The sequence below is a fragment of the Cygnus olor genome, chromosome 3 (assembly GCF_009769625.2).
Source record: "Cygnus olor isolate bCygOlo1 chromosome 3, bCygOlo1.pri.v2, whole genome shotgun sequence".
Taxonomy (NCBI): domain Eukaryota; kingdom Metazoa; phylum Chordata; class Aves; order Anseriformes; family Anatidae; genus Cygnus; species Cygnus olor.
In genome coordinates this window covers 10,254,661-10,276,982 of record NC_049171.1, presented here as the reverse complement: position 1 = coordinate 10,276,982, position 22,322 = coordinate 10,254,661, and the positions used below count along the sequence as shown (strand labels likewise).

General features: G+C 49.7%; 1 protein-coding gene across 1 annotated transcript in view; it reads right to left on the bottom strand.

Annotated features, from left to right (window-relative positions):
- Window positions 1-6,226, bottom strand: part of LOC121068002 — a 29,456-nt gene extending 23,230 nt beyond the window's left edge. The window contains exon 1 of the mRNA XM_040553024.1: window positions 5,045-6,226. Within this exon, the coding sequence (XP_040408958.1) occupies window positions 5,045-5,244 (200 nt within the window). The 5' untranslated portion in view covers window positions 5,245-6,226. The remainder of the gene's footprint in view (window positions 1-5,044) is intronic.
- Between the last annotated feature and the right edge of the window lie 16,096 nt (window positions 6,227-22,322).

Below are 22,322 nucleotides of genomic sequence, written 5' to 3'. Positions count from 1 at the left end.
ACGGTGCCTCTGCTCCTCCAAAGGAAAGAAGAAACACACATGAGGTCGCTTGGAAAGACACATTTAATGGGAGAGCTCCTGCTCCCTGGTGGCTCCAGGCAGGGATGGTTGCAGCTTTCCGTTTCTGCAGGAAGCCCAAGCAATCCCCTAATCCCATGGTGAGACTCTGCTTTCCAGCGTTGGTTCTCTTCCTGTGAGGCTCCTCACCTCACTTCTTGATGCAGGCAAGTAGGGCCTTGCCTGCATCTCGGAGTCTGGTCCAGGCACACTGAAGGCAAAGGAGGATGGGGGTGAGCACACAGCAGAGGCCGCCTGGCAGAGGTGGTGTCTCTGTCCTAGGATTCCTGTGTCTGGCTGCTGCACATCTGGGGAGCCCTCTTTGCTCATCAGCTCGTGGGCAAAATGGCAGCCAGCCTCGCTCAGCCCCACTTACATAACCCATAACCGCCGCCGTTTGGGATGCGCGTTGTCTCGGGGTTGTCATCCCTCCCCAGCTGTGGTGACAGCAGCGCTCAGCCATGGCAACGTTTGTGATGCAGGGACAGCGGGGATGAGGTGGCCCTCCCCGAGCTGAGCTAAACCCCAGGAGGTGCCCTTCACCCGAGCACCAGGCAGCAGCCAGCCCAGCCGGGCCAGCTCAGCGCAGCGGGGCCATGGCCAGCCCAGCTCAGTGCTGAGAGCTGGCCCTGCGCAGGGCCCTGCAAGACCTCTGGCTTCTCACTAGGTAGGGCCAAACAGGAAGAAAAAGAGCAAGAAAATGTGTGGCTGAAATACAGGCAAGGCAATCGCTCCCTGACTACCGTTCAGGGGCAAAGAGGACGGCAGGGATTCACCAAAGGGAAGTCCTGCCTGACCAACTCGATAAGCTTGTAGACAAGCTGTAGACGTATGGGCTGGATGGGCAGTCAGTGGGGTGGACTGAAAACTGGCAGAATGGTCGAGCCCACAGGGTGGCTGGTGATCAGTGGCACAAAGTCTAGGTGGAGGCCAGTAACTAGTGGTATACGCCAGGGGTCAATACTGGATCCAGTCCTGTTTAGCATCTTCATTAGTGACCTGCATGATGGGGCAGACGTCTGCAGATGGCACAAAACTGGGGGGAGTGGCAGATACACCAGAGGGTTGTGCTGCCATCCAGAGGGTCCTGGACAGGAGGGAGAAATGGGCCGGAAGGAACATCTTGAAGATCAGCCAGGGGAATTCTGTGCAAAGTCCTGCACCTGGGTAGGCACAACCCCTGGCACCAGTACATACTGGGGACCGCCCCGCTGGAAAGCAGCTTGGAGGAAAGGGACCTGGGGGTCCTGGTGAACATGAGCCAGCAACGCACCCTTGCTGCAAAGAAGGCTAATAGTATCCTGGGCTGCATCAGGCAAAGTATTGTCAGCAGGTCAGGAGAGGTGATCCTGCCCCTCTACTCTGCACTGGTGAGGCCACACCTGGAGTAGCGTGTCCAGTTCTGGGCTCCGCGGTACAAGGCAGACGTGGGCATACTGGAGAGAGTCCAGTGTAGGGCCACAAAGACAATCAAGGGACTGGAGCGTGTCTCCTGTGAGGAAAGGCTGAGAGAGCTCTTCAGCCTGGAGGAGAGAAGGCTGGGGGGATCTTATCAGTGTCTATCAGTCCCTGAAGGGGGGTGCAAAGAGACTGGAGCCAGGTTCTGTTTGGTGGTGCCCTGTGCCAGGACAAGAGGCGACGGGCGCAAACTGGAACACAGGAGGTTCCCTCTGAGCAGGAGGAAGCACTTTCTTTATGTGAGGGTGACCAAGCACTGGCACAGGTTGCCCAGGGGCTGTGGAGTCTCCTCCCTGGAGATCTTCGAAAGCCGCCTGGATGTGGTCCTGGGCACCCTGCTCCGGGTGTCTGCTGGAGCAGGGACATTGAACCAGATGAGTTCCAGAGGTCCCTTCCAACCTCAAACTAGTCTGTGATTCTGTGACTCAGCTTGGGGAAATTAACTGAATCTTAGACATCCAACTGTTGGTTTGTGTATTGGGAAGTAAAGGCGATAAACATTTAAACACCTAGTGAAACGGAGTGAGACCTGCAAGAGCTCTTCTTTATCACTCCTCTCTGCCAGCTCTCACTGCTCTCTTCCTCCCACTTAGGGTTCCTGCTCACGTCCACCTTCTTGTCTGTTTTCTTGCCTCAGTAAGTGCTTGGGCATGTAGAGCTCCTAGTGAGCCCCAGAGCTCAGGACTCTGATCCCAGCACCTTCCAAGGGGTTTGGGGTTATCTCCAAGCCACAACCGTGATCCTCCTTGAAACAGAGAGGCAGGGACTTTGGAGATGAGCCCACCCCATTCCACAGCAAGAAGGCATCTGTCTGCTATTCCCAGGGTCACACTGCCTGTCCTGGCGCAGATGGAAGAACAGGCACTGGGGCCTCTGTCATCTCAACTTCTGCTAACAACAGACATGGAGAAAGCTGAGGCGTTCAACAACTTCTTTGCCTCAGTCTTCACTGACAGGCAGGCTTCCCAAGTCTTTTGTTTCCCTGAACCCGTAGATGGAGGTTGGGGGATCAAAGTCCCACCCACTATAAGCGAAGAGCAGTTTCGAGACCTTAGAGACCCATGGCAGGGGGGTGGAACTAGATGATCAGGAAGCATCATGCTCACAGTCTCTCATCCTCCTGGGGGATCTCAATCACACAGACGTTTGCGGGGAAAGCCTCATGGCAGGCAGTAAGCAATCCAGGAGACTTCTGGAGTCCATTGAGGACAAGTTCCTATTCCACGTATTAAACCAACCAGAGGAGAAGTGTTACTGGACCTGGTGCTCACCAATGCAGAAGGAGCTCATTAAAGAAGTTGAGACTGGAGGAAGCCTAGGTTGCAGTGACCATGCCCTAGATGGTCAGAGGATCTGATCAGAACTGGCAACTCTTTAAGGATGTCTTCCTCGGAGCGCAAGAGCTCTGTATTTCCATTTGTAATACATCAAACCAGGAAGGCAGGAAACCACCATGGTTGAATAAGGATCTGCTGGTGAAACTCAGGCAAAAGAAGGAAACGCACAGACGGTGGAAAGAGGGCCGTGTGCCCTGGGAAGAGTACAGTAATGCTCTCTGGATGTGCAGGGATGGGATCAGGAAAGCCAAGGCACTGACAGAACTAAACTTGGCAAGGGATGCAAAGAATAACATAAAGGGGTTCTACAGGTACATTGGCCACAGAAGAAAGACTAGGGAGAGTGTAGCGCCTCTGCCTAATGAAGATGGAGAACTGGTAACAACAGATGTGGAGAAGGCAGAGGTACTTAGCAACTTCTTTGCCTCGATCTACACTAGTGGTCAGGCTTCCCACATCCCTTGTGTCCCCAGATCTCTAGGCAGGGGCTGGGGAAGCAGAGTCCTTCCAACTGTAAGGACGAGCAGGTTTGGGACCTCCTGATGCACCTTAACAACTGCAAGTCTATGGGGCCTGAGGGAATTGGCTGATGTAGTTGCCAAGTCACTCTCCATCATATTTGAAAAATCACGGCAGTGAGGCGAAGTCCACAGTGACTGGAAAAAGGGAAACATTTTAAAATTTTAAAAAGGGTAGAAAAGAAGACCTGGGGAACTACACACTGGTGAGCCTCACGTATGTGCCTGGGAAGATCATGGAATGAATCTTCCTGGAGGCAATGTTAAGGCACATGCAGGACAAGGAGGTGATCTGCGACAGCCAGCATGGCTTCACCAAGGGCAAATCATGCCTGACCAATCTGCTGGCCTTCTGTGGTGGAGTGACCGCATCAGCTGACAAGGGAGGACTGAACCATGTCATCTACTTGGACTTCTGTAAGGCCTCTGACACGGTCCCACATGACATCCTGATCTCCAGATTGGAGAGACACGGATTTGATGGGTAGACCATTTAGTGAATAAGGAGTTGGCTTGAAGGTCGCACCCAGAGTGGTGGTCAATGGCTCTATGTCCAGGTGGAGACCGGTGACGAGCGGTGTCCCTCAGGGGTCTGTCCTGGGACCGGTGCTTTTTAATATCTTCATCAATGATACAGACGACGGGATTGAGTGCACCCTCAGCAAGTTTGCAGATGACACCAAGCTGAGTGGTGCAGTTGATACAAGAGAAGGAAGGGCTGCCATCCAAAGGGACCTAGACAGCCTAAAGAAGTGGGCCCATGGGAACCTAATGAGGTTCAACAAGGCCAAACGCATGGTGCTACACCTGGGTCAGGGCAATCCCAGACTTGAGGACGGACTGAGAGAAGAACTCATTGAGAGCAGCCCTGCAGAGAAGGACTTGGGGGTTCTGGTGGACAAAAAACTCGACATGAGCCAGCAGTGTGTGCTTGCAGCCCAGAAGGCCAACTGCATCCCGGGCTGCATCAGCAGAGGAGTGGCCAGCAGGTGGAGGGAGGTGATTGTCCCCCTCTGCTCTGCCCTTGTGAGGCCCCACTTAGGGCACTGCGTCCAGGTCTGGGACACCCAGCACAAGAAGGATGTGGGGCTGTAAGAAAGGGTCCAGGGGAGGACCAGGAAGATGATCAGAGGGCTGGAGCACCTCTCCTATGAAGGAAGGCTGAGAGAGTTGGGGATGTTCAGCCTGGAGAAGAGAAGGCACCGGGGAGACCTCATTGCAGCTTTCTAGTACTTAAAGGGGGCTTATAAAAAAGATGGAGAGTGACTCTTTGCTCAATCAGATAATGACAGGACAAGGGGGAATGGTTTTAAGCTAAAAGAGGGGAGATATAGATGAGAGGTTAGGAGGAAATTCTACTCTCAGAGGGTGGTGAGGTACTTGCACAGGCTGCCCAGAGCAGCTGTGGGTGCCCCATCCCTGGAGGTGTTCAAGGGCAGACTGGATGAGGCCCTGGGCAACCTGATCTAGTGGGTGGCGTCCCTGCCCATGGCAGGGGGGTTGGAACTGGGTGATCTTTGGGGTCCCTTCCAACCCAAACCATTCTATGACCCTATGATTTTATGATTCTCCGTCACACTCTGGACACCCCACCTCATTGCTTTCTGCCCTTTGCTGCCTTGAAGGACTGGCACTGCTCCCAGCCCGGGCATGCAGTTGTGGTATGCAGGAGACCTCCAGGGAGCTTGGCAGCCCATGCTGCCTCTGAAAGCCTCAGGGGAAGGCCACCCCCAACCCACTCCTCCCCACAGAAGCAGCCAACAGCGCTGCCAGCCTTGCCCATGCAAGGAGGGCCTAGTAGTGAGCAGGGGAGCCGCAGTGCTTCCCCAGGAAATTAGAGACACTCGCCCATGAGCTTGTTTCCACTGACACATTTATTGAGAGAGCCCCTACTCCCTGGTGGGGCTGGCAGGGATCTGCTGCTTGCTGGCTCCGTGCCCTGCTGGGTCCTGCTGAACCTTGGCCCTCTCTGCAGATGGTTTCTTCTCTCCCACTGTCTTTCCTCCAGCTGCACCTGGGACTGCAGCTGCAGACAGAGCCAAATTCTGGGAGCTTTCCGTGCCAGGCAGGTTGTGGTTTGGGGCTTTGATGAACTTTGGACGGAGTCTTGCGAAGACGGGTCTGTCCTGGGAGCATCCCTTGTCCTTCCGTGCCCTTCTACGTCTTCTGCGTGGCACGGCCCCGGTGCCCTCTGCTGCTGGGTCCATCCTTGGTTGCCCCACATTGTCTGGGAGCTGCTCCGACTGTGAAGCCTGCACCTGCTTCTGCAGATCTTCAGCAATTTGTTTGGCTTTGTGGCAGTCTCTTGGTGCTGCGAGGACCCTTGTCACATGGTGGATATCAAGACAGATCCAAACGTGGTGTGGAGGCCGTGGCAGAGCTGAGGGTCTGTCCTCACTGGAGCTGTTTTTTCTCTGTGGGGGCCTTCTTCTTGGAGGCGGTGGTGTCCCCATGTCCCCCGTAGTGGAGATGCTGGGGCCCTCACCCTTCTTATCTGATTGACCCCGCGGAGCTCCCTTGCTCTGTGGCGACGCCTGCTCTGCCTGGGTGGAAGGGGAATCCCCTGCTGCCCCAGGGTCCTGGTTCATCTTGCTGGTGCCAGGCAGGGTCGTCTTGCTGGTCGTGCTGCTGCCGCTGGCTCTTCCTCCACACTCCATTTTCTGGTGGGGTCTGTCCCCATCCTCCTGAGGCTTCATCCCTTGTTCCACTCTCAGAATAGCTGCTGGCACAGAGTGGACAGGCTCCTGCATCCCCCGGGTGAATGCGTCCTTGGGGGCTGCTGCCTCTTGCTGAGGGCCAGGGGTCTGCACTGACAGCTGCACTGCCGACTTCGTGGTGTGAGCGTGCCGCTGACAGCGCAGGCTGGGTGTGCAGTGGCACTGCCTGGTGTTCCTCTGTGGATCCTCAGTCTGGGAGTCTTTTTGTCCCAGGACGGGGTCTGAAGATCTTTTCAGGCAAGCCAGGATCCCTGGTAGCCCGAAGAGCTCTTTTGTCTGCTTTTGTCCGTTAGGCCCCTCCAGATGACGGTTCACAGTCTTTTCCACACAGGGTGGGTCCTTCTCCACAGGAGTCACCACCACATGTGGCTCTGCTCGCCATTGGGGTGATCGAGGAGCTGTGGTTGGGACAGCTGTCCTTGCTTCCAGGACAGTGGCTGAAAAGCTCCCCTCACAGGACAACAGCATCTCTGACAGTCCAAATTGCTTTTGTATATACATTTTTTCCACTACATGCTCCAGCTGATTTTTCACAGCCTTGTCTATGAAGGTCAGGTCCCACACCATGGGAACCGCCTTCATATTAGGCTCTTCTTCTTGCTTCGATACTTTCAAAGCAGAGGCTGGATCATTTTGTGGAGGCTTGTCCCCATCAGCTGGCAGGCGCAGTTTCTCCTCCTCTTTCTTATGTGAGGTGAAGTAGTTTAAGGCCTCCTTGGATTTCTTTTGTGGCAAAGATGTCTTCATTTCCATGGAGTGGAATTTGGGCACCTCTGGAGGATGGGTGGGAGCAGCCTGCTGGACCTGGACGTGTTGCTGGTGTTGGTGCACACTGCTGGCCCTGTGGCATCTGACCACTTCTTTCCTGCAGGGTTGGCAAGTGTCATGGTCATGCTGCTCCCCTGGGCCAGCCTTGGGATGCATGAGGCCAGGCTGGAACACAGAAGCATGAAGTGAGTCTTCTTTCTGCAGAGGAGTGGGGGTAGATGCCCTTGAAATCTGTGTGGATTCGCTCTCCGTGATGGTAGTGCAGGAGATGGTGCTCCAAGAGTCCAGAGACACCGTTGAAGAGCAGCTGGTTTCACTCTCTGTGTCAGAAGTGGTAGACTCACTGCTGTCCTCTGGCAACTCCAAGTTGAGCCTGTGAGGAGGAGGAGGAGGAGGAGGAGGAGGAGGAGGAGGAGAAGGAGAAGGAGAAGGAGAAGGAGAAGGAGAAGGAGAAGGAGAAGGAGAAGGAGAAGGAGAAGGAGAAGGAGAAGGAGAAGGAGAAGGAGAAGGAGAAGGAAGATGATGGGAATGCTGAGCCAAGCACTCCTGAGCACCCTGGGACTCTCCCTCCGCCCCTAAGGAGCTGGCAGGCTGTGTCATTTCTGTGGGGTGCCCCAAGGGGCCCCTTGGTCCCTTGCCCAAGGCTCCCTCTCTGCCAGCTGGGCACAGAAGCTCCATCTGCCCCAGAAAGAGAGGGGACACTGCTATCTCTGTGCCTCGGCGGTAAATCCTTCTGCAAGGGCATTGCTCCTCGGATTTTAGTCCGCAAATTTCCCTGTGCCCCCACAAGCCATTGCACTCATCCATGCCCCCAAACCCTGCCCCTGTTCCCATCCCTATCCCCTTCCCCTTCCCCTCCTCGGTGGTCTCACATTTCCATGTATCTGTTGAGGTCCTCAAGGGTCCTGTTGAACAGTTGGGCTAGTTCAACTATTCCATCCATCTTTGCGTGCTCGGGACATCTGCAAAGGGGCAAAGGGCAGCGTTAGTGGGACCTCCTTTGGTGGGGGGCTGACTAGAGGGGGCTGTCACGCCCCAGCGGTGACGATTCCACTTACTGCTTCCTCTTACGCCATGAAGAGTTGTGGAGGGTCCAAACTGGTGGCAGAGAAGACAGAGAGTCAGTGGATGGGGAGGCCGTGGGGGGATGGCGGGTACATGGGGCCAGGCGGTGTCTTTGCAGGGCACCTGCCCTTGCCCAGGGCCGCTCACCTCTGCGATTCTCCTGGTTCCTTGTGTAACAGCACCTCCTCGTCCTCCCTTCCTACATGGGCACAGAAAGCAGCGGGTGAGAGGGAGTCCCCAGCAGCCTCAGCGGCACCCACAAACCCAGGGCATGGCCAGGGCCAGGCCCGTGCCTGCCCCAAGCCTACTGGCCCAGGCTGGCCAGGCCTGGCTGGGACACGGCCTCCCGTCCCAGGCAGGGCCTGCCTCAGCACCAGCCTGACTCCTACCTGCGGCTTGCCACACGGCATCATGGAGAAGCAGGCAAACGCCAGCAGCAGCAGCCACAGGAAGGAGTAGAAGGCCCAGAAGGCTTCTGGGCTGGGGAAGAAGCTCATTCCCCAGGGATCAGCCATGCCTGTGACTTGCCAGAGAGCGCCAAACTTGGCTGGCTTGAGGAGGATCAGCTGGACCGCACTCACGGTCCCCTTGCTCCACCTTCCCAGCTCAAGCTTGTCCCTCTTCGCTCGTCAGCTCGCGGCAAAATGGCAGCCAGCCTCGCTCAGCCCCACTTATATAGCCCGCCCCCGATTGTGATGCGCGTTGACTCGGGGTTGTCATCCCTCCCCAGCTGTGATGACAGCAGCGCTCAGCCATGGCAACGTTTGTGATGCAGGGACAGGGGGGATGAGGTGGCCCTCCCCGAGCTGAGCTAAACCCCAGGAGGTGCCCTTCACCCGAGCACCAGGCAGCAGCCAGCCCAGCCAGGCCAGCTCAGCGCAGCGGGGCCATGGCCAGCCCACCCTAGTGCCGAGAGCTGGCCCTGCACAGGGCCCTGCAAAGCCTCTGGCCTCTCACTAGGTAGGGTTGAACCCCCGGTCGTGCCCTGCACTCCCCCTTCTGAGAGACCATGAACCGCTTCACGACCCTCATGTGTCCAGCAAAGCAACGATGGCGACACAGTGACAATGGTGAAGGCCCAAGGGAGCCCGTTTAGACCACCCCAGCCAAGAGGAGCACCGCTCCCCGGAGTATGACCACTCAACAGTCCTTCGCTGAAAGGGGAATTGACGTGGGGAGGGCTCGCTGTGGCTGGGCAGCCAGGAACCCCCACAGCCAGCTCAACCCCCTTACTCTGAGTGGTACCAGGGAGATAATGGGAAGGACAACAGTGAGAAAACTCCTGGTTGAAATAAAAGCTGGGCAATTGGTCACCGACTACTTTCATAGGGATAGACTACTAAGCTTGGGGAATTTAACTGAAATTTAATCGCCAAATTACTGGTTTGGCATAGGGAAGTGAAGGTCATAAACGTTTCCACACTTAGTGAAATGCAGTGGGACTTGCAAGAGCTTTTCCCTGGTGTTTCCCCATATCAGCTCTCGCTGCTCTCTTCCTCTGACTTGGGGATCCTTCTTGTGTCCTTTTCCTTGGCCTTTTGCTCGCCTCAGCATGTGCTACGGCAGGTAGAGCTGCTGCTGAGCTCCAGAGCTCAGGGCTGTGATCCTGGCACCCTCCCAGGACTTTCAGGTCACTGCCTCCATGTCACAACCTCAATCCTCCTTGAAAGGGAGAGGCAGGGGCTTGGAGGAGATGGGCCCACCCCATCCCACAGCAAGAAGCAGAAGTCACGCCCACAGAGGCTCCTGTCTGCTGTTCTGCCTGTCCTAGTGCAGCCAGAACAACAGGCACTGGGGCCTCCATCTTCTCTGTCCCTGGCAGACACACAACGTGCTTTCTCTCTGCCAGTTGCTGTCCTGAAGGACCTACACTGCTCCCAGACGCAAACCGTAGCTGTGGTGTGCAGGGGACTTCCAGGGAGGGGGGCAGCCCACGCTGCTTCTGAAGGCCTCAGGTGGAAGGCCAGCCCTATGTCCGTGCTCTCAGGCACCTGGAGCGCCATCCTAGTCCTGGCCTCTCCTCTAAAAGGTGCTAACAGAGCTGCCCACCTTGCCCATGCAAGCAGGTGCGAGCAGTGAGCAGGGAATGGTGCCTCTGCTCCTCCGTAGTTGTCCAGGTTTCAGTTAGGACAGAGTTAATTTTCCTCCTAGTAGCTGGCAGGGTGCTATGTTTTGGATTAGGATGAGAAGAGCGCTGATAACATGCTGATGTTTTAATTGTTGCAGAGCAGTGCTTACACCAAGCCAAGGACTTCTCAGCTTCTCGCTCTGTCCTGCCAGTCAGCAGGCTAGGGTGCAGCAGGAGCTGGGAGGGGATAGACCCAGGACAGATGACCCAAACTGGCCAAAGGGGTATTCCATACTATCTGATGTCATTCTGAACAATATATAGGGGTGGCTAGCTGGGGTCGGGGGGGGGGGGCTGGCTGCTCGGGGATAGGCTGGGCATCGGTCAACGGGTGGTGAGCAATTGCATTGTGCATCACTTGTTTCGTACACATTATTATTATTAATACTATTATCATTATTATTATTATTATTATTGTTATTATTATTTTCCTGTCTTAATAAACTGTCTTTATCTCAACTCACAGGCTTCACTTTCCTGTTTCTCTCCCCCATCCCAGAGAGGGAGGGTGGAGGGTGAGCGAACGGCTGTGTGGTGTTTAGCTGCCAGCCGGGCTAAACCACAACAGTAGGAAAGAAGAAACGCACATGAGGTCGCTTGGAAAGACACGTTTATTGGGAGAGCTCCTGCTCCCTGGTGGCTCCAGGCAGGGATGGTTGCAGCTTTCTGTTTCTGCAGGAAGCCCGAGCAATCCCCTAATCCCATGGTGAGACTCTGCTTTCCAGCGTTGGTTCTCTTCCCGTGAGGCTTCTCCACCTTTCTGTGGGACTGCTCTCCAGCCTCTTGTCCTCCAGTCTGTATGTACAGACAGTGTTGCCCCATCCCAGGTGCAGAATCTGGTACTTGCTCTTGTTAAACTTCATGTGGTTGGTGATTTCCCAGCCTTCTAGTTTATCAAAATCTCTCTGCAAGGCCCCTCTACCCTCAAGAGAGTCAACAGCTCCTCCCAGTTTAGTGCCATCCACAGGCTTACAGAGTATGCCTTCAAGTCCTGCGTCCCAATATTTATGAGAACATTGAAGAGAACTGGCCCTAAAATGGAGCACTGGGGAACCCCACTAGTGACTGACTGCCAATGTAACCCCATTTACTAGAACCATGTAAGCCCGACCCATCAGCCAACTGTTAGCATTATGTTTTTGTCTAGCTATATGCTGTACATTTTGTCTGGAAGGACACTGTTAGAAACAGTATTGAAAACTTTGCTGAAATCCAAAAGATTATAGAAGCTCTGCCACCATGCTGAGTAGTTCCACCTGGGCGCACCTCCCACAGGTGTACTCACCGCTGCTGTCTGACCCTGACAGAAAGCTCAGGCACACCCTGCAGCCTGGGACCAAGCGTGTTCCCTTGGGAGCTCTATAGGAGTAGCTGTGTCGGTTCCTGTGGCTGGAGAGGCCACAGGGGACACAGAGGACACAGAGGACCTGGCTTTCTGCCGGGGGGATGCCATGACTGGATCTCCTTGTGAGTGGGTCACAACCGCCACCTGAAGAGGCGGTGACAGCGCCCTCCCTGCAGGCCCTCATACACAAACCACTGTGCCACGCCCTGGCTGCCATGCTGCGGCCTGTTAGCCTGCCGTGGTCACTTGTGCTCCTCAGGGCTGCCTTTTAGGATCCTCCCCCAGACACTGCGACCCCCCACTATGCTGTGGGATGTGCCTGCACTGAGTATAGATTAAATCCATTTCCCGATCCCTGACAAATGGCACTGTTTGTCAGGGAACCCGAATGATGACCGAATAGACTCCTAATTTTGCACTGGTTGCTATAAACCCACAGACGGTAAGAGCACATAATTCACGTCCAGCTTCCTTCTGAATCAGTAACCTAATCTGAAGGCTTTGTGTTTCATTAGCAATTCCTTAAGCCACCCAACTCCACTCCATCAACAAGTATTTTCTGAGATAGCTGAGAAGGAGCATAGAGATCCTCGAAGGACCACTAAATACAAAGCATGTAAGCTGAGGCATTAAAGCAAGCAGTTAATCTGAAGAGTTATTAATTAAATGTCCAAGTGATATACTGGCTATAAAAGAGAACTCAGTCAGGATTTATGAATTCTAAGGTAAAACTGAAATCAGAAAGGATAAAATGGAGAAAGATATACATTTATCTTCTTGGCACAAAACATTAAGTTGGATCTATAAACAAATGTGCATGAAGGCAACAGTTCTAACAGATGAATGACTATATGTGTTCTGCTCTGGCTTGGTATTATAGGAACAAGGAAATAGCTTCACAAGTGTATTTTAGAACCACAGGAAAGCAGAGACTTGACTTAAACTAGGATAGACTTTGCATGATCCTTGTACGTGTAGAAGCAACATCTTCCCTCATATCATGGAGAAGGTGCCTGGACTCTGCTAGCGTTGCTCCCCTCAGTGTCAGCTTGAAGGGCCTGCCAGCTGTCTAAACCACATTTAATCTTTAGAAAAGCTGTGCAAATCTTGTGAACGTGACTTGCTATAATTCAGTCCTGTCAACACTACCCAGAAATGACTGACCTTTTCAGTCCCTTTGCATAAAGAGTGAAGAATCACAATGGGGCACGCCCAAGACTGCTGAGCAACAGGGAACAAAGCCAGTGTGGTGTTGTCAGTCTTCCTACAACACTTCAGGCTCATTAAATAAATCCTGTACCATTGGGGTTGAGGAGTGACAAACCAGATTAAAAGGGAGTAGAGCGGGGAAACAATGTTTCTCAGACCTTTTCAGGGAAGATCCAGCAGGGTCAGAGTAATACAAAATTTTACTTGTGCAGCATTAGCCTATCTCCCTTGTTATCTGTGGAGCACAAGTGTATCTTCCTCTGTTTTTCACAGTAAGTGACAGTCCTCTTTACCTCCTAATGTCTTGCACAAAGCATGATACTGTCCCACTCCTGCATTTAATACATGAATCAAACACAAAATCACTGCTGCTGAAGCATTCAAAGAAGAAACAATGGAACATTTATTTGAGTTGGTGAGGTAGCAAATATTAATGTGGGCAGAGCTGTTGTGCAAACGTTTCTGAATTGCTTTGGTAGCCAGATCAACAAAATGGAGTTAAACACAGCTTAATGCAAAACAAACAACCCCAAACAAACAAACCCAAACAAAAGCAGTGTCAGGTTGGCTCACAAATGAGGAGTTTCTGGCTCCTGAAGTATCTCTGGGAAGAAATTAGATACATCTGACAGCAAAATTGAATCTCCATTGGGAAGTTCTAGCACTTCACAATCCTCTTTCCTCACCTAGCGATTACGAGGTGAGACTGGTACAGTGAAATTAGAAACAGGTTTGCTTTCCCCATTTTGAAAATGATGTTGAAAACCTGGAGAAGGTACAGAGGAGTCATTCAAAGTACAGATATCCAGATACCATTCAGGAGCTGTGTGAAAAAAAAAAATATCTGTCAGTGTACAAGTCTTAAAGAATTAAATCTCTTTGTTGTACAGATTGAGGTCAGTACTGTAAGCCTAATGAAGGAAAAACATGCTGCATATATATATATGCCAAATTATCTAGAAGAAAGAATGAGAACCAAGATCTGCTTTGCTGAAGCCTAAGAGATTCTAGTTACAGAGCACCTTTTTCTAAGTGGTAGTGAATAAATATTGATGCTGACTATCATGGAGTGTAGTAGGTGGCTCTGGATTTCTACAAGAATGAAGTCTTTCTGGAAGATGCACTTTATCAAGCGTAACCTTGTAGTCTTTGTGTGTAAGTGGCTCAGTTAAGTGTAAAAGTCTGGGATATTTGTGAGGCCAAAACAAAGTGTTCTGAAAGTACTTTTTGGCATTAAATTCAGCGTTTAATCAGTGGTGAGCTTATCTATCGTTATTTATGAGCTCTGGGCTAATGACATAGTGGTGCAACAGTGTATAGCAACGCAGAGCTTTTACCTAGAAATGTCAGATCAGTCTGCAGCCCCTGATGACAAACTTTCAGTGTGTCGGGTTTAAGTTTCCACATGCTTGTACGAGCAGCTATCCCTGTTTCCTCTTTTCCTGTTGTATTTATTCCTACACGGGGAAGAGGAAGATGCTTCAGGTTAACAGAAGGGAGCCTTCAATGAACAGACTGCTTGTGGGTGCCATAGTCAGTATTTTTAGAAAGAGAGGCTGAGAGATATTTAGATATGATGCTGCAACATGTAGGCAAGGGTAAACTTCCAGGCAAAGGAGAGTGGATGCAATTGTGGAAATAATGAAGGAGTTGTATACCACTCTCAGCTGTAGCTGGTGTCTTTGCAGAATCATAGGAATGCTGGTTGTAAGGGACCTCTGAATGTTTCTAATCTAAACTCAAGGCAGCATCAGACAAAGCCAAGGCTAGTCTGATCTAACACATTTTGCCTCTAAGGATGGAAATTCCATCATAATTCCATCATCTCTGTGTAGGAGAGATGTATTATTCTAGGACTGTCTTATTCCTTAAGAAGTTTCCCAGAGTGCAATCTGGTCGTCCCAAGCTGCAACTTTTGGTCATTGCCATCTTGAACTTCAGCATACTTCATGTTTCTTTGCAGACCTAGTCATATTATTTTTAGCAAATAACTTATTTTTGGTTGGCTTACTGGCAGATACCAGCATGCACCTTATTCTCTGTAGTATTACTGGAGATGTTACAGTCTCATGACTTTAAATCATGTTATACTTTTAACGATTCTGTCCATGCTATGGGATAAAACTGTATCTGCTCATGTGTACATTCATTAGAGGAAATTGGTCCCCCTCAGCAGTCCAGCACACTCCCTGATGGGGCACACAGACTCACCAGGAAGGGAAAGCATGATTAGTTGAGCCACGTTTGGTAGCCTCCAGTAAGCCACACGGTAGGATGATCTTGTTAAATGTGACACACACCATTGGTGGATCTGCAAGCCACAGTTCAGGCAGCAGATATGGTACAGGGGGCAGGTGGGACTTCTCTGTGTGTCGACTCAAGTCTCTGGTTCTGCAATGATCTACCCATGGAGGGGTTGAGAGACCTGCCTTGGAGCATTGCCTCCTCTTGGCATGGTGAAAATTGATCTGTTGTGTAGATGTTGAGAAAGAAGAGAGGCAGGAGGAGACAAGAAACAGCTCCAGTCTTCCCTTTGTGAAATTTGTTGTGATATGCTGCATTGGCTGCAACCCTTAAAGACCATCACGGCCAATTCTTGGCTCCCTGTCCAGTGGCTGTGTCTTACTGGTCTGGGACATGGGCTTCTCAACACCTTGACACAGCAAAGCTGCTTACCCGGTGTGCAGCTCGGGTTAGGCCAACCAGTATTTATTGGCGTGGTGAGAGGTTTGGAGCGGGGGCTCTTCACAGTTCCACTGCCATTTATATCTGTGCATGCTCTGCGGCTGGGAACCAAATTACTGAGGCTCGTAAAGTAGCACAGTGTGGGTGAGTCGAAAGGGAACACGTGGGAGTGTGTTTCTGAGATACCAGTGCTAGGTGGTTAGCTTCATTTTTATTTTGTTGGGGGATTTTTGGGTGCTGGGTAATAAAGATTTTTTGTCCAGGGCTTCTACATTGGGCACACACTGAAAATTTCAGTTTTGAAAAGGCGGAGATGACAGCAGCATACCAAAAGTAAAATGACTTGTGCTGAAGACTGTAGTAACTAAAAACATGGATACATTCCATAGCCTGAGTGACTCCATGGTTTAGGATTAGAATTGGAGGAAGAACATTTTCTTTGACAAAGGTCATTTCAAATTTTGAAGTTTATTTATTTTATCACAACATATTGTTTAAGGTGAAAATTAGAGACCTTATTTTGCTGGACCATTTTGCTGGGGTTGGTGTGAGGGGGGCAAAGGTGGGGGTGATATGACTGAAAAATCTACCTCCAGCTCTGCTAATGAGAATCTGGCATGGAGTTTTTCACTGGGTAAGAGTTAACCTAATTTATGTAGTTCTTAGGAGGATTAGACGGCTGGGCAAATATTGGGAAAATATAAAAATAAACGTCTTTGAAATTTTAAACAGTTTTGCCCTGATTTACACTCATCTTTGTGCCTGTCGCCCACAAACATCTTTGCCAAACAATTTAGTAGCAGGAGTGTTTGCTGAAAGAGCAATCTCTAGCTCTGTGCTGCAGAACAGTCAGGGAAGCTGTGCTTAGAGTCAGGCACATCAGAAAACTTGGTCAGTGGCATCAACAGCACCAAACAGGTCCAAAACTTGAAACCCTGCATGTTTGATTGGTAGGAAATAAAGCATGGTATGTCGTGTGCTTGGGAAGAGAGCAAGGTGGTGGGCCACAAGTGGAGAGCTTGCGGTCTGTCACAGGCAACAACTCAAATAATAATGAATTCAGGATGATTACAAACTCTTTGCTCAAAGCAGGAAAAAAAGGAGTGGAGAGCTGCTAATTTTTCCCATCCAAGTTGGATGAAGATCCCACTTAATTGAGCACATTCCCTCTAGCAGTTGCCATGTGTTTATGAGCTTAATTTAATTGACAGTCTGTACGTCTTAAAAAAGCTTGGAAATCAGGCATCCACCAGGCAGGCTTCATTAAAGAAGAATAACAAGGTAAAAGAGGTAAGACCTATTATTCAGCCCTTACCACTCTGGGCATGGGGAAGTATCTCCTCGTCTTGGCTGGCAGCATTGCTGGCTCGAGCCTGGTCTGGGGTGGTTTGCAGAACGTGTAAACGTGGCCACCGCACGGAAGAAATGCTGCACATGGGCTAATTCTGTTTCAGCGCCTGCTCTCCTAGCACGCATGGCACAAGCACCTGTGTAAAGCAACACCAAATTGCACTGAGCCTTCCCACAGCCTCCAGACAAACCTCAGCAAAACACCCCGCTCCCCTCAGCCTCCCAAACAAGTCTGCAGGCATGAACCATGTCTTTGTGTGGTCTCCGCCGTGAGACATGCCTGGCAGTGCTCTGTGGCTGCCTCTTGGAGGAGAGACAGCCAGTTTGCTAGGGAAGCTGCCTGATAAGAGCCTTGAGCAGACTAACTCCTGCAAAGAGGGAGGATGCAGGGAAAACAGGCTGGACTCAGGGAATTTATACAAAATTTATTTCTACATAGCACAAATTCCTGATGTCCAATGAGGGTATTGATTAAAAAAAGTCAATGAGTTAGGTTGTGCTGGAGAAAAGATAATTTTCTTTTCATGGATCTGTCGTTGAGTTGCTCCTGGAATGCCCACGTAGGACCTAGACTTGTTTTTGGCCTGGAGGGTGCTGTGACCCATGTGAGCATGTGCCATCTGTCTGCCCTTCATTGTGTTCCCTATATTGAGTCATTTTTTGCTTTTCATAAAGCATTTAGCAGTAATGTCTGAAATAAGCAAATAAACACAAATGAGGGCGTTGGGAGATCTTGCAAGAGACTTTATTCTCTTCAGTAAATGACATGAAAGAACGTGTTTGATAGAAGTATCTGCATGTTTTCACAAAAGAGCTTATGAAGGGCACATGTTTTGTTGCTGCACAAACTGTCTAAGTAGCCCCATGATACCTTCGTGTGGCAGTTGGAGCTGTGGGTCAGCGAGGTAACAGGCAGGCTTCAAAATCCAAAAATTATGCCTGCTGCCTTAGTGGATGTCAGAGAAGAGAGCGTGTGCTGACAGTGGGCGTTCCCTGGTGCCCACAGGGTCAGCTCTGAGAGTGGTGCATCAGGGGATGGGAACGCTGCTGCCCTTCCTGCTGAAATGGCCCCAAAGTGATAGTGCACATGGTGTAGTAATGCATCTGTAGTGCACACCCCGCTCACAAATGGCTGGGGAAATACGATGATCCAATGAACAATTGGCATCTTTGCTATACTTTCTTTAAAATCCGATTTTCCGCGATGAAATCTCTGACATTTCCTGTTTGTTTTTCGCCTGCCAGAGAGCTTGTGAGAGTAACAAGAAAGTGCCAGAGGTTTTGTTGTGATGAAATGCTTACTACATCTTTGCATTAGCATTAAACTTCCACCTGCCCCCTGCCCGCTGTGCAAACATATGATAGCTCCTGCTGCTTTCATGCGGAGGTGTAAAAGGGGACAATTAAATGAGAAGTAAGTATTGTACAGGGACATCGTATTTTTGAGGTCAGTGTTATAAGCAGTGTATGCAGCGGGTGTGGTGACCTGGATAAAGGATTTGGGGCAGGTTTTGTGCCCAACCCAACTGCAAGGGGATGCTGTGGGGAGCGGGCAGCCACGAGAAGCCCTGGAGCAGGATGGCATGAGTGGGTTCAGCAGCGGACCGAAGCTGGCTTGCTCAAGGCAGAGTCCCCAGGACTCTCAGCGGGGTCTGTCCGGGCACTGCCTGGGCTGAGGCATCTCACTCAGGGCCAGAGCCCTTGATCAGCCTGCAGGTGCTCATTTCACACCTCGCACTGGCAATGCTGGTCGTTTTAAAGCTTCTGAGTGTGCACAAACTGCCATAAGACCAGGCTAGAAATTGGAATCCTCAGGCCACATTCATTATTAAATCACTCCCATCCCGGATAGAAAACGGTCCTCTTGTGCTTTACCTCTGTTGTATCTCACTGATTGCGCTCCAAATGTGAGACACTCATTTAAAATAGCTAAGGCTGAGCTGTGTTGCTACTCTCAATGACAGCATTTTTGTTTCAGAATATTTTTTTCCTGCTCTAATACTGATGATTTCTCAGGAGTCAGAAAACAAGACAAACATGGTCCAAAACGCTGGTCATGTCCTGGTCCAGCTTAGAGGCAACATATGTTGTAGGTCTATGTACCCTTGAAATAGTCTTTGGAGGTCTGGAGACATTATGCACTTCTAAGAAACTGATGAGCACGTACCTCAGCTAAAACTGCTACTAATAAATCCCGTGTTATTACTAATAAATGTGCCAAGTGTGTCCTGAGCTTGACTTCAGTCTTACCTAGCTTAAAAATAAAAAATGAATTTGACTGCACTGCAGAGGTAGTTGGGGTATGGGTTTTGTTTACCTCGGCTGCATATTTCTACCCCCTGTATATACAACATTGGCTCATACAAACAAATATTTAAACCAATCCAAGACTTAAGGAGTGGTTGCAACGAGCAGCGTGGAAGTTTACTGCTCGAGGAACATTTCCAGTTCTGTAGTAAATACAGTTAAGTGGCAGCAAGAAGTAAGAAGAGGTGAAGAGGGTTAAAAAAGCAGCAGAAGTGAACTTGTTCAGTGTGAGCACAGCATTGCTACACGTCACTTCGCTGTTTATCTGCAATGCTTGTTCTCACCAGATTTCCGAGCCACGGACTTCTCCTCTCCCCACAGCAGGAAGCTTCACCCAGACTTCTCTTTGGTTGTGCTTCCTCCTCCACCATGAAGGCAGTTGCTCCAAGAAGCACCTACATTTCCTCTAGGGACTGGCTTGAGAGGCAGTTCTGCAGAAAATATCATCACTTGAGGGAGACTTTGCAATACTATGTTAAGATGCAACCACGTCATTTGAAAACTTCCTTGCACTGAATTCGGTCTTTAGGCCGTCCTCTGCTAACACAGTAGCCTTACCACAATCCTGCACGTTGTGCCCTATGAATTAAGCAGCTGGATATCTGCAATTTCTGTAGAGCACTACATGCAGTAGCTAATAAATCTCATCATTCAAAATGACTTCGGAAGAGTCCTGTTTTTTTCTCTCCCAGATTTTTTTTTTCCTATCTGTTCTGATCAGCCTAAGCAACCCCCTTCTCTATTTTATCTTTCACAGTTTGCTGCTCAGAGATGCTTATCTTTGTCCTTTCCGCACGCAGGCTGCCTCTCAGTTGTGACATTGGCATGACTTGGAAGGCTTGTGGTGAACTTCTGAGGAAGCTGCTGCAAAGTACATGAAAAGTGGCTAAAGTCAGCTTTTGTGATTAAGATCAATGGTTTCTCAACATTTCAAAACATATTTATTAAAAGACTACGCATACTGCTTGTCTGGGCTGGTTTTGGGGAATGGGCTGTGAGGCTTTTTCCCCTTATTTGCCTGGATTTCCCTGCATAGGCGGTGTGTCTGTCTGCAGTCAGAAGAAAGTGGTGGGTTATTTAACACGCGTCTAAAAAGTGCAACGCTCCTCTGTGATTCAAATTAGCTAATAAGACATAATACACAGGGTTATGGAGAGGTCAGGAGGAGAGCTCTTGTTCCAAGAGGGGAGGTTCAATGTAATTTTTAACCATTATGTTCTCTGAAAGACGATGATCGCGCTGGTCTTCAGGACGAACGGTTAAAGACCTCCTGAATTGTTGCTCTGTTATAAAGGAGTTGAACTTTGTCTGACCTTCCCACCAGCAGCTAAAATCAGTCAGATTTGCTGACTGCATGCTCCTCTTTGCAGCCGTCATTGAGAAAAAGCAGAATTAAGGATGATCTCAATGTGGGTAGCATGCAAATGTTGGTACCCTTGGCTGCTTCAAAGCGGAATTTTATATTTCCCCTTTAAAAATCAGTTTGATATTACACCCCCCTCAAAAAAAATTAAAAAAATCCTTCATGCTATCTAGAGTATTAAAAATAAAATCTCAGGCATGTATTTAACACAAACTAACCTTCGGAAACCACTAGGATTGATATTTGCTACAATATCTGCCACTGAAATGGGAATCAGCTCTTTCAAGGGTCTCCAGCTCAGTGCGTTTTTGTGCAGCCTTATAAATTACAGAATTACAAAATCACATAAATTATATTCTCTTTACATTCAAAGGAAACCTGTGCCTTTGCAAGCACATACATACACACTCTCTCACATGCAAATATGTACTGTCTTCCAGCAAAATCTGGGGATGTGGTAAAATTTATGAGGCAGGATTAATCTGGCTGAATGTAAATACCTCCAGTATGGATGTTTATATCAGGACTACTCACCCTTTGCATCTCCCTTTATAGTCAGTGGAGAGAAACAGGCTTTGCTGGAGTGTGATTCATCTCCTGCTAAAGTAGATGTCTGAAATGGATCAGGCACCTATTTCTGTCATTATTTTCAAAGGCAGCCTTTGGTGTCTATCTCAGACAGAGATCTGTATTGTAGATATCTAGGGATGGGTGAGATAAGCATGAATCAACAATGTGCTCTTACAGTGAAGGCAGCCAGCTGCATCCTGGGCTGTATTAGCAAGAGTTCAGCAGCAGGTTCATGGAGGTGGTTACTGACCCTACTTTGAGCAGGAGGTTGGACTAGATGACCTCATTAAGTCCCTTCCAACTGGAGTTATGCTGTGAACCTGTTCTTTATTCACTACTTGTGAGACTGCATCTGGAGTACCATGTCCTGGTTTGGGCTTCCCACTGCCATGAAGACTTTGATGAGCTGGAGTCCAGAAAAGGCTTCCAAGATGGTCAGGGAGCGGGACCATGAGGATGGAGCATATGTTGGATGGCTCAAAGATGCGGAAAGAGATGGATTTGTTCAGACTTAAGAAGAGAAAGTTAATGGGGGATCCTGCAGCTTTCTTCAACTGCTTGAGAGGACATAGTCAGACCTTTCTCAGAGGTGTCTAAGGAAATGATGAGAGGCAATGGACAAACGCTGGAAGATGAGGAATTCCCATTATTCATAAGGGAATTGTTTTCACCTTGAAGGTGGCCAAACGCTGGCATAGGTTGCCCAGAGAGGTTGGAGACACTCAAACCTCAACTGGACCATGCACCAAGTGTTGTCTTCTAGCTTTGCCTTGCTTTGAGGAAGTGGTTGGATGAGATGACCTGCAGATATCCCTTCCAATTTGTGTTATACTGTGAATCATACTATAATTATATATTTTTGGGGTAAAGGTTGTCCTTGGTAAAGTTTGATTTGATGTTTTCTCTTCCTACCTTTTATTCTTTTCTCTTTCTTGAGCCTACACCCTTCTATTTCCTGTAATCTAGTATCAGGCCATGACCCTCTCCATTATTGTCTGTTTTTGAAGGATGGATTCTCAAAGTTGGTTAAAGGAATAAATGTATCTCCTTTAAACATGTACGATGTGCACATCCAGTGCAGCTGGCCTGAGATCCCTATATTATCAAGGAAGAGCATAGTGGGTGCAGATTATGCAGCTTGGTTTTCAGATTTTTAGATGCTGGTATTGGCCATCCCTCCCATATTCAAACAGCCCTCCAAAAAAGATGTTTCATGCAGATCATTCCAGTGATTTGGTTACAATGCAGCCTCAACTACATTGGCATAACCAAGGAGGCTGTGATGTATGGGGTGGGTGTAAGGGAAACAGGAAAGCAAGACATGCTGTTTTACCACCAGTGCCAATGTCTCGTGGTATTCAAACTTCAGTTCTGACCTCCCAATTTGGAAACAACGATTCATCTACCCTTCATACTCTGTCTAAAATTAAGCTACTGAAAGGAAG